The sequence below is a fragment of the Cetorhinus maximus genome, chromosome 6 (assembly GCF_964194155.1).
Source record: "Cetorhinus maximus chromosome 6, sCetMax3.hap1.1, whole genome shotgun sequence".
NCBI lineage: Eukaryota > Metazoa > Chordata > Chondrichthyes > Lamniformes > Cetorhinidae > Cetorhinus > Cetorhinus maximus.
This window is the reverse complement of record NC_135884.1, coordinates 69,534,945-69,547,465: the sequence shown is the minus strand read 5'-3', so window position 1 is coordinate 69,547,465 and position 12,521 is coordinate 69,534,945. Positions and strand designations below refer to the sequence as shown.

Sequence of the window (12,521 nt, the reverse complement as noted above, 5' to 3'; positions counted from 1 at the left end):
CTCCACAGATGCTGCTGGACCTGCTGAGATTTTCCAGCATTTTCTGTTTTTATTTCAAAATATTGGTTAGATGGATTAATTATACATGAGGTGAGGTTATGTATAGGCAATATTTCTACAGGTTGTATCCTACCTTTGTCTTTCCAGACCCTGAAGGACCGACCAACATCAATCCGTGTCGAACAACTGTGGTTTCGTACAACTGAATGCACTTGGTCACAAAGCCTGCACAAGAGAAACCATAAATAATGCGCTGCATATTTGGTAATGTCAAGTTCTCACTGAATTTCATGGCAGTGAATCCAAAAAGTGACTTGAGGTGACAACATATGTGTAATTTTATGACATTTTGCTTTCAGCTGGGAGATTTGCCCACTAGGAATGCATATTAAATATTTGGATAGCATGCATGATTGTCATGAAGAGATATTAATGTCTATAATGTTAGTGGAAATTATTGTTAAATTGGAATTGTTGTAGGGTCTGTGTCTATGGCCCGAATCTTTGGGTCGGCGAGCGGGGAAGGGGCCCGCTCACCGACCCGTAAAATGACGCGCGGTGACGTCAGGCGTGCGTCCTGACGTCACCATGCGTCATTCAGATTTTCAGTTCGGTGGGCGCGCACCAGTGTCGGCTGCACGCCCGCTGAACTGTCAAAGGCCTATTAAGGCTATTTAAATAGTAATTGAAATACTTAACGGAGCTGCCTGTCCAACCTTAAAGTTGGCGGACTGGCGAAGAGCCCAGGTGGCCTTCGCAGTTATCATGAAACCTCATCCACAGGCGGGATAAGGTTTCATGAAGTGTTTATAAATTGAATGAAAGTTTTAATTAAAGTTCATTGAGACTGTCACATGAGGGGACATGTCTTAAATTGTTTTTTCTCTTTTTTAAAAAAGAGCGAAAAAGCGCAAGCCCCGACTCAGCCTACTCTCCTCTCCCATACAGGGAGCGCTCAGCGCTTCCAGGTGCGCATCACATTGGGCGGGCCTTAATTGGTCCGCCCATGTAAAATGGCGGTGCGCAGCCGATCGAGGGCGGCAATCGGCTGCGCGCCTGCCTGCACCCACTCCCATCCAACCCCCCCCGGCAGGGAGAAAATTCTCCCCTATGTGTGTATCTCTGTGTGTGTCTTAATTGGATTAGAGCCAGCTAGTCTGGGTGCTTTGATGTATAGTAGTTGAGATGTTAATTAGATAAACATAAGGAGGAGAAGTTTAGAAGCATAGGTGTCGAGGGGGAAATTTGCATTTTTAAATAAACTATCCAAAAGAATGGGTGAAATCTTGCACCTAGTTGGGAGACACCAAGCAATGTGTTTATATTACTAATAAAACTGGTGGAATGAAATAGTTTATTGTTAGGAGAGGTAAAATTTAAAAACCTAGTAATACAATGGAAAATTTATATTCAAAGGGGTGAGCTAGGTATAAACATAAAGGAGTTTGTGTGTGAGTCAGAGGCATTTAAGATCTAATCAGCCTGCAAGCCTACAACTGTCGGCAAGGGACCTCATTTTGAATTTGTAAGTTCAAATGTGCTTTGCCTGGTGTCTGTTTAAAGTCTGCGGGTTATTGCTGCCTTGGTGAAGATTTATTGGTGGAGTGATTTATTTGAGGATTTGTTTAAAAGTTATTCTGGTAGTAATTTGTAGACATGTGTATGTGTTTAAATTTGTTGTTAAATTAATAAATGCTTAATTTAGTTTTATATAAAAAATCTCTTGAGGCTTGGTGGTTTTATTCCTGAATTCAGAGCTGCATCTCAAATATACCAATTGAAAATATAGTTTATGACAGTTGTTCAAGTTTCCCTCTGGGATTTAAACAACTCCACCTTTACCAACTGCTGTGTCATAACAATGATCTCCCAACTACTTCAAAGGTTGGAAAACTGTACACAGCATGCATTTGATTTTCTAATATAAGTCCCCGTTGGACAAGGCTCCTTGCTAGAAGCACAAAGTCAGGAAATTACGTCTCATGCCTTCATTGAACTAGATCATCATCTCAATCTTCAGACACATAACATCCTATAAATGATTGTTACTGATATTGGTGAGCAATGCTTTACATGTTCACAGGATTCAGTTCACTAATTTAAGTCTTCCATTAAATAGCAAAAAATAATTGTCATACTAACAGATATGGGGGAAGAAATTAATTCGCATAGTGTATGCAGACTTGCACCATTCTCTGGAGTTAGTCTGCACCACGCGCTGCTAACTGCATGAACCCCGCAGGGTTGATATCACTGAAGAGAGCTGCACAGGTATTGACCCACAGAGAAGCGATATAGTCTGTGTAGCACCTCTTGCAAACTATTTTTTTCCCATTGTTTGCAGACTAATATCATGAACAGTAATTTCTTGGCTTTTGTTTACATTGAAAAATGAGGTATTGAATTTGCTTTTCAATTTCTTAGTAACATTCCCTTTTGCGATGTAGAAGATCTATTGGATTTATTCAATTGAAAATGAAGGCATATCAATCTTAAACCCACCACTGACATCTTGGTTTCTATGTATGGTATCTAGTGTGGAATCGCACAAGTCAGAATGTTGGCTGCTGCCATGTCAAGATTGCTCATTTTACCCAAGCTAGAGTTGGCTTCTGTGCCTCTGGGCTACAGAGACAGGAATGAAATTAGCCAGCAATAATGGCCATCAGGTGAGGACAGCCTAGAGCTCAGTTCCAATTCTTGCTTGGAAGCCTATCAACATTCCGTCCTGAAGGACAGCCTAAAGGTGAGGTATTGCAGTGCGGCCAGTGCCTTTGTATTGGTCAGCACTTACAAAGGAGGTCACTAGAACAAAGTTCAGTTAAGGTCTGGAAGCCCCGTGAAGATCTTACATCCAGACTTAAAGCTATGGCAGCGTTGTCAGGCCCAGAGGCCTGAGAGTGAGCCATTTGGTGTGACTGTGTTGCCTGATGGGAACATTGCAAAGCAGCTTTGGGTGTTCAAATTAGCCCTCTGGAACAACAGCTTTGCCTGAAAATTAGGCAACTTAAAACATAAGTGCAGCTGTCTGCCAGTTAACTTCATTGAATATATGGAGGTGAATCACTTTCGTTGCAGAAATATGTATGAAATCAGTTAAAGCACAAAAGTGTTACTACAAATGAGGGTTTTTCTTAAATGGTAGTGGTGTGAAATCATGCTGTGCAATTCTAGGAGTACACGTTTGAAATTCCTTTGCTCATTTAAAGTAAACAGATTAATATCACTATTGAAATATGGACTAAAGAGAGGTAGAGCAGACGGACCAGAAATTGGGGTGACACCTATCCATCATGTTTTCTCCCCTTCCTCAGTGTCATGCTAATTATCAACTGGAATGGGGGAGTGGAGAAAAGGCTGCTGATGCCTCTTCCATCATGATGTTACCTTTGAGGAGCGTCAGTGAGATTCCTAGGACTCCTGCTGTAAAAGCTGGCATTAAGTAAGCCTGTACAAGGTAGAATGTACTTGCTGTTTTGCGCAGCATGTGGGTCCCGCCAATGCCAGTTGCAAAACTACAGTTACTTTCAGAGGAATTGTTTGCCATTTTAATTAAGGAGAACAGCAGCAATAAATATATGGCTGGTAAAAAGCAGTTGCTCCACCATGCTGCACTTCAGGCTGTGCAACAGCATTACTGGAATTATTATGTGGTTATCTTAGCTACACAAACAGACCTGAGGAAAGAAGAAAAATAGCAACTGCAAATTATTTATCAGATTTGCTTGGTCAGTTTTCAATTACCTGTTACTTAGTGCCAACTTAGATTTTAAAAAAACTCGAGGGATTTGGCCTTCTGTCTTCAGATGGTTACCTGCTCTTTATTGATGGCTTTTACTACTGTTGATATATTTTCATGTGATCAAATTTGTAATCAATTGGTAATTTAACACATAAGTGGTTGTTTGAACCAAATTACAACTCTTTATACTCTATGGACAATGTGACACCTTGAAGGTTTAACACCTCGGAAGTTACATTTTTAGGTGCAATGCCTTAGATAAATTGAATGATCTTGATAAAATCCAAACACAAAATGGCAGGTTGTACTGCCCAACTCTTACCCTCCCCTTTCCACCCTGACACAAAACTTAGAAGGGTCAAATTAATCTGCATCAGCAGTGTGAAATAGGCTTATAGTAGATCAATGGAAGTCAATAGAACATAAAATATAGCACAGTATAAAACAGATTGCCAATTCTCTCCTGGTGCAGATCAAGATTGCGATAAGTGCAGCGCCTGGATTTCCTGGCAGGGCTTAATAGTGGAAAGGCAGGAAAATGAGAGGAACCGAAGTCTTCTTGGGGATTGGGGCTTGCTGGCTCCAAATGGAGATTGGCAACCAGAAGGTGTTGATTGTATTTACATATTCCGGGAGGAACATGGGGAATGAATAAAGATGAAAGATTCGCTGGCCACAGTTTTCTCACTGTCCTCAGGAACCCCAGAGAGTCTCTGATTGGCAGGGGTCAGGCGCTGGTGACAGTGTCATGTTTCCCGTGCACTCATGTGCAGGGATGCCAAGCCAATGTTACTCCTATGAAGTGAGGAATATCACCTCTTCCCTCAATAATTTGCCTCCGCCTCTAACGCTGCCTCATGTAGGTGCAAGTCAAACTGTGCCCACAGGTAAGCCCTGGAAAACATGAGGCAACAAAAAACGGTGGAACTTGGGTGTTCAGAGGCAGGGTTAAGTAAAACTGACCCCAAGATTTTCAATTATAAATTTAGATTTTGTTTTACTTTACATCAAGGAAATCATCGTATGTTGCTAAGCATTTCAAACATTCACATTTTTTCTTTTCATCCCCACTCATTAAATGGCAATTATTTTTTCAATCTGAAAAGTAACTGACCGTCAACATCTTTTAGAATTTTATTTGCACACGTTTTTCGAATGGATGCTTCCAGAATGCCATAGTCAACGGGTTCTTCCTTGATCATGGGGAAGAGATCAGACACAATACCATTGAAGAGTTTGAGGTCATCTTGCAGGAACTTGGGCACATTCACATCACGAATGGCTCTCAGACATATCAGCTCCTGAAACACAATACAGCTTTTATTTTAAAGAAACCAAGTTGAAACTCAAAAAGGTTCGTGGATTTTTTTGCATTTGTTTAACCTCTAACTACAGTTCATTTCTATGAGACTTCATATTTTCTTGTTCATTGATGGAATTTGTACATAGCTGCTATATGCTAAGTCTAATGGGGCCTCAGTGTTTGCAAGAAATCTTGAGTGGAATCAACTTACTAATATGTAGGTATCACTGCATTCACTTCTAAACCATATTTAGCAGTGAGGGGCTGAGTGAAAATGACAAAATCCCACAGCAAGTAAAATTAAAAGGGATAGTAAGGCCTGGGCTGTCCTTGACATCTTATGATAAACAGCACCAAGGGCATTGATGGGAGCTGAGAGGGAATTTTAACTCCCGAAGATGGAGTCGGGGTGGGGGGAGGTGTTAATTCTTAAATATGAGAAATACAACCACAAACCTTTGTGAACATGACTATTTCTGGTTTAACTGGGATGGGTTAGAGGCTAGGCGAGTGACCTGCAGGTCAGTAATTTTAATAAATTAATGAGACTTTGTGCATCAGAGTTTTTTTCTGTTTTATTTGTTTACAGGGTGTGGGCATCAGTGGCTAGGCCAGCATTTATTGCTCATTTCTAAATACCTTGAAGTGGTGGTAAGCCACCTTCTTAAACCACTACAATCCATGTGGTGTAGGTACACTCACAGTGCAGTTAGGAAGGGAGTTCCAGGATTTTGGTCCCGTGACATAGAAACATACAAAATAGGAGCAGAAGTAGGTCATTCAGCGCTTCGAGCCTGCTCCAAAATTCAATATAATCATGGCTGATCCTCTATCTCAATGCCATACTCCTGCACTCTCCCCATACCCCTTGATGCCTTTAGAGTCCAGAAATCCAATTATTTCCTTCTTAAGTATATTCAGTGACTTGGCCTCCACAGCGCTCTGTGGTAGAGAATTCCACAGGTTCACCACCCTCTGAGTGAAGAAGTTTCTCCTCATCTCAGTCCTAAATAGTCTACCCTGTATCCTGAGATTGTGACCCCTTGTTCTAGAGCCCTCAGTCAGAGGAAACATCATCCCTGTATCCAGTCTGTCCAGTACTGTCGGAATTTATACGTTTCAATGAGATCCCCTCTCATTCTTCTAAACTCTAGTGAATACAGGCCTAGTTGACTCAATCTCTCCTCATACAACAATCCTACCATCCCAGGAATCAGTCCAGTAAACCTTCGCTGCATTCTCCCTATGGTAAATATATCCTTTCTTAGATATGGAGACCAAAACTCCACACAATACTCCAGGTGTGGTGTCATCAAGGCCCTGTACAGCTGCAGTAAGACATCCTTGCTCCAGTACTCAAGTCCTCTCGCAATGAAGGCTAACATACCATTTGCCTTCTTAACGGCTTGCTGAACCTGCATGCTTGTTTTCAGTGATTGGTGTACTTGGGCACTCAGGTTCCTTTGTGCATCTATCTATCACCATTTAAATAATACTCTGCCAATCTGCTTTTCCTACTGAAGTGGATAACTTCACACTTGTCCACATTGTACTGCATCTGCCATGTATTTACCCACTCAATCAACCAGTTTAAATCACCTTGAAGCCTCTTAACACCCTCCTCATCGCTCAAATTCCCACCAAGTTACGTGTCATCAGCAAACTTGGGAATATTACATTTGGCTCCCTCATCCAAATCTTTGATATATATTGTGAATAGCTGGGGCCCAAGCACTGATCCCTGTGGTACCCCACTAGTCAATGCCTGACACTATCATTTATTCCTACTCTCTGTTTCCTGTCTGCTAACCAGTTCTCAATCCATGCCAATGTATTATCCCCAATCCTATGTGCTTTAATTTTGCACTCTAATCTCTTATGTGGGACTTTATCAAAAGTTTTCTGAAAATCCAAATGCAACACATCCACTGGTTCTCCCTTATCTATTCTGCTAGTTACCTCCTCAAAAATCTCCAGTAGGTTTGTCAAACATGATTTCCCTTTTATAAAACCATGTTGATTTTGTCTAATCCTGCTGATATTTTTTAAGTGTCCTGTTATCACATCCTTTGCAACAGACTCTAGCATTTTCCCTACTACTGTAATTCGTTGTTTTCTCTCTCCTTCCTATTTTAAATAGTGGGGTTACATTTTCCACCCTCCAATCTGCTAGGGATGTTTCAGAATCAACAGAATTTTGGAAGATGACAACCAACGCATTCATTATTTCCATGGTCACCTCCTTTAGTACCCTGGGATGTAGATTATCAGGCCCTGGGGATTTATCTGCTTTCAGTACCATTAATTTCTCCAGTGCTATAGTTTTAGTAATACTAATTTCCTTCAATTCCTCCTTCTTCCTAGTCCCTTGGTTCACTAGTATTTCTTTGAAGTTATTTGAGTCTTCCTCCATGAAGACAGAACTAAAGTAGTTGTTTAATTGCTCTGCCTTTTTCTTGTTCTCTATTAGAAATTTTCCTGTTTCAGACTGTAAGGGACCTACATTTGTCTTCACTAAACTTTTTCTTTTAACATACTTATAGAAGCTTTTACAGTCTGCTTTTATGTTCCTTGCTAGTTTATTCTCATACTCTATTTTTCCCCTCTTAATCAATCTCTTGGTCCTCCTTTGCTGAATCCTAAACTGCTCCCAATGCACAGACTTGCTACTCTTTCTAGCAACTTTGTATGACTCCTCTTTGGATCTAATACCATCCTTAGGACTGAATTCTCTGGTCGGCGAGCGGGGGCGGGGCCTGCTCGCCGACGTGTAAAATGACCCACAGTTACGTTGGGTGGGCGTTCTGATGTCACTGCACGTCATTTAGATTTTCATTTCGGTGGGCGCGCAGCTGACTCGGCTGAGCGCCCACCGAACTGTCAAAGGCGTATCAAGGCCATTTAAAACCTAATTAACTCAATTAAATGAGCTTAAGGTTGTCGGGCAGGCGAAGAGCCCAGGCACCCTTCACATTTTTCATGAAACCTCATCCACGGGTGGGATGAGGTTTCATGAAGTGTTTTAAAATCGAATGAAAAATTTTACATTAATTCTTTGACATGTCCCAGCTCATGTGACAGTGTCACATGAGGGGACATGTTTTAAAAGCTTTTTTTCTCCTTTATTTAAATTTACACATGTCAAACTAAGGTGCCTCAGGGAGATTTCTGTGCTCTTCCGCACGCAGGTGCGAAAGAGCGCATGAAACGTCTCAGGGGATGCCCCCCTGCCCACACAGCAAGCGCTCAGCGCTACTGGGCCCACCCATGTAAAATGGCGGCGCGGCCCTGATCAGGGGTGCTCATCGGGTTTGTGCCCGCCCCCGCACAACCCCCCCAATGGGGGGGAAAATTTTTCCCTTAGTTTCATTTGTTAGCTATGGTTGGGCTGCTTTTCCTGTTGTGTTTTTGCGCCAGAAAGGAATGTATAACTGTCGCAATGCATACATTCGTTCCTTAAATATTAACCATTGCCTATCCACCGACATGCCTTTTAATGAAGTTCCTCAAGCTATCTTAGCCAACTCACGCCTCATACCTTTGTGGTTTCCTTTGTTAAGATTTAGGACTCTAGCTTCAGATTGGACTATTTCACTTTTCATCCTAATGAAGAGTTCTATCATGTTATGGTCACTGTTTCCTGAAGGACCCCGCACAACAAGATTATTAATTAACTCCTTCGCATTGCACAATACCAAATCTAGGAAAGCCAGTTCCCTAGTCGATTCCTTGACATACTGGTCTAAAAAACCATCTTGTACACCCTCCAGGAATTCATTCGCCACAGTATTATTGTTAATTTGATTTGTCCAGTCTGTATGTAGATTAAAGTCACCCATGATTACTGTAGCATCCTTGTTACATGCATCTCTAATTTCCTGTTTAATGCTGTCCCCTAAATTATCACTAATTTTTAGAGGTCTATAGACAACTCCCACTAATGTTTCATGCCCCTTGTTGCTTCTTAGCTCCAACCAGACTGATTCTACATCTAGATTTTACGAGCCAATATCCTCTCCCACTATTGCACTGATTTAATCCTTAACTACTTGCTGTGCATGGTGGGCAACCTGGAAGTGCCTTAACAGACATAGGACTGGTGTAGGTCGTTCAAAGGTGTCACTTAGCAAATGGGGATATACAACCTGCCCGACAACTTGTGACTGTGGAACTGAGCCACAGACTATGCAACATCTCCTGCAATGTCTATCGCTAGAGGAACCCTGCATTGTTGCAGATCTTGCCAAATTCGAATTCAACAACAAGGCGCAAAAATGTGTCCAGTTCTGGCTGGGCCATGTATAGACTGTCCGTGGACACGATAAGAAGAAGAATCCTTAACTAACGATGTCACGCCACCCCCTTTTCTTTTTTGTCTGTCCGTCCTAAATATCGAGTACCCTTGAAAATTCAGTTCCCAGCCTTGGTCACTATGCAGCCACGTCTCCATGATCGCAATCATATCGTACCCGTTTATTTGTGCTGTTAATTCGTCTACCTTATTGCAAATGCTCCGTGCATTCAGATACAGTGCCTTTAGATTTGTCTTTTTAACATCTTTACACATTTTTTTTTACTATGGCCCTATTTGCTGCTAGCCCTTCTTTCCTCGCCCTTCCACTTTTGTTTTCTACTTTTTTGTCTTTCATTCCTATCTTTGTTTCCCTCTCTTGGAAACCTGAAACCTGCTCAGGTTTCCAACCCTTGCCAATCTAATTTAACCCTCCCCCACTGTACTAGCGAATACCCCTACGAAGATTTTGGTCCCGGTCCTGCTGGGGTGTAGCCAGTCCAGCTTGTACAGGTCCCATCTTCCCCAGAATCGGTCCCAATGCCTCAGGAATCTAAATCCCTTTGTCCTACACCATCTCTCCAGCCACGTATTCATCTGGTCTATTCTCCTATTCCTGATCTCGCTTGCACGTAGCACTGGGAGTAATCCTGAAATTACTGCCTTTGAGGCCCTGCTTTTTAATTTATTTCCTGGCTCCCTATATTCTGCTTTCAGGACCTCATCTCCTTTTTACCTATGTCATTGTACCGAGATGGACCACGACCTCTGGCTGTTCACCCTCCCCCTTCAGAATGTCCTGCAGCCACTCAGTGACATCCATGACCCTTGCACCAGGGAGGCAGCATACCATTCTGGTGTCATGTCTGCAGCCACAGAAAAGTCTATTTGTTCCCCTCTCAATAGAATCCCCTATCATTATTGCTCTCCCACTTTTTTCTCCCCCTCTCTATGCAGCTGAGCCACATGTGGTGCAACAGGTTTGGCTCTGGCTGCATTCCCCTGAGAAACCATTTCATCCAAAATGGAAAATTTGTTGGAGAGCGAGATGGACCCAGGAGACTCCTGCACTACCTGCCTAGTGCTTTAACTCTGTCTGGCGGTCAAAAGTGCACTCTTTGCCTGTGGTGTGACCACCTCACTGTACATGCTATCCATGAAGATCTCGTCCTTGCGGATGCTCCACAGTGACTCCAGCTCCAGCTCCAAAATGCAGATTTTGAGTAGCTGCAGCTGGAGACACTTCCTGCACACGTGGTTGCCCTGGACACTGGAAGTGTCCTTGACTTGCCACATCGTAGAGGAGGAACATTCCACTTGGCCAAGCAGTCCTGCCATGACTTATCTTTAAATTATTCTCTGTACTTGTACTTCTTCTAGTTTAGGCAATATCAAGGACAGAAGAAATACTTACCAGGTCCTACTTACCTGAGGAAAGGTAGAAAATGAAAGGATCCCTCCTTCCCTCTCTCGCCAAACTCCAACTGAAGCACTCTAATGCAGCCCAAAGCAGCACTCCAGTGCTGACAAAAGCAAAAATGTAGATGGATTGCTTTATGCTGTCTGAACCTAGCTTCTGAAAACCTGTTTAAGCCAGTTAACTAATTAACTAGCCACAGCTGCAAGCAAAACCTGTATAAGCCCTGTTTTAAAGCTGGACTAAAACTCACCTTATTCAAACCCAAAGAGCAACTTTTAGTTAGTTGCTAAATTAAAGAAAGATTATACCTTAGATAGAAATTAACTCTTAAAGGTCCCTCTCTCACCAAGCTCCAACTGAAGCACTCTAATGCAGCCCAAAGCATCATTCCAGTGAAGGAAAGGTGATATAATTCCAAGTCAGGATGGTGTGTGGCTTGGAGAAGAACTTGCAGGCGGTGGTGTTCTCATGCATCTGCTGTCCTTTCATTCCAAGTGGTAGAGGCTCCGTGTTTGTAAAGTGCTGTCGAAGGGGCCTTGGTGAGTTGCAGTAAATTTAGGAGCCACTTGGATTTGACGGCTGCAGGCGCACTTCCCTGGGCACGGAAAATCCGGCAGCTAAAACAAGGCGAGAACTGTCAAATTCAGCAGGTCAGTACTTTTCTATCATTACTCATGGGGCAAGAGCAGAAGTGTTTACCTTGGTTCCTGAAGCTAACTTACCATGATGTGCCTCCATCCCAGTGATTTGATGCCAAACCCCTCACAACCCGATGTTGACTCCACTGCATTCCAATGCCAAAGCTCCCGACTGCTAAAAGTTGCCCCACTTGCTACAAATCTGCAAGTAAATATCTGTCTCCTTGATGGGCACAGAGGTGCATAAAATTGCAGGGGTAAAAAGACCAAAACTAAGTCATCATTAGCATTAGCATACAAGCAGAGAAATGCCACCCTATTCTGGGAGTCAGCTCTTAGAAGTAACTAACTAGTGTGGTAATAGCTACATATGCTTTTCAGACATAGTGGCCGGAATTTTCAATCCAGGGTCAGGAAATGCAGGTGAATAATTTCCGGATCCCAACCCTGAACTGTGTCTGCGTTGCTCACATAACACTATTTTCATATGTATATGACCTAATTGGGCTGGTAGCAAGCTCAGAACCCAATTATTAGTGTTAAACACTGCCAGAAAGCAGGAACTGACTGCCGAGCACATTCCTTAAAGGTTGACGGCAGCCCCGACCGCGCTTGCTGTTGCCATGCTGAATAGAGGAGACAGAACATCAGAGGACCGTCACCCTAACGGCACAGAGAAGAGGCCAAATGACCAGTGAAGAAGTACTGCACCCAAGCTGAGACAATAACATTAACTTCCAAAAAAATCCTCCCTTAGAAAAAGAATTACACCTCACAGCTGTGCACTAATGTGCACCAAATTATTCAGGTTTGGCGATCTATCATTTAAAATCGCCTTCTGGCCCTCTCTAGCCTGTTAACAAACTCCTCAAGAAGCTTAAAAGTAGTTATTTGGAGGCGAGCAGATTTCCGGTTTTCATACCCCCCTCCCCACCCTCCCTTCGAAAATAGCAGCACATCCTGGAGACATTGGGACACAGACATGACATTCAGAAATGCTATTTTCAAAGCATGCCTGCTCCAGCTTGTGCCCCCAACAGCGGTTGAAAATCAAGGCTATTGTCTTGCTATGTTTTTCCCCCCAATTGCTTGCAGAACACTCATTTCCCATCTCTATTAAGAAGGAA

General features: G+C 42.7%; 1 protein-coding gene across 1 annotated transcript in view; it reads right to left on the bottom strand.

The window, feature by feature from the left end:
* Positions 1 to 12,521, bottom strand: part of dnah1 (dynein, axonemal, heavy chain 1) — a 532,475-nt gene that overhangs the window by 263,502 nt on the left and 256,452 nt on the right. Inside the window, 2 exon segments of the mRNA XM_078543835.1 lie at positions 134 to 225; positions 4,857 to 5,043. Of these exon segments, the coding sequence (XP_078399961.1) occupies positions 134 to 225; positions 4,857 to 5,043 (279 nt within the window).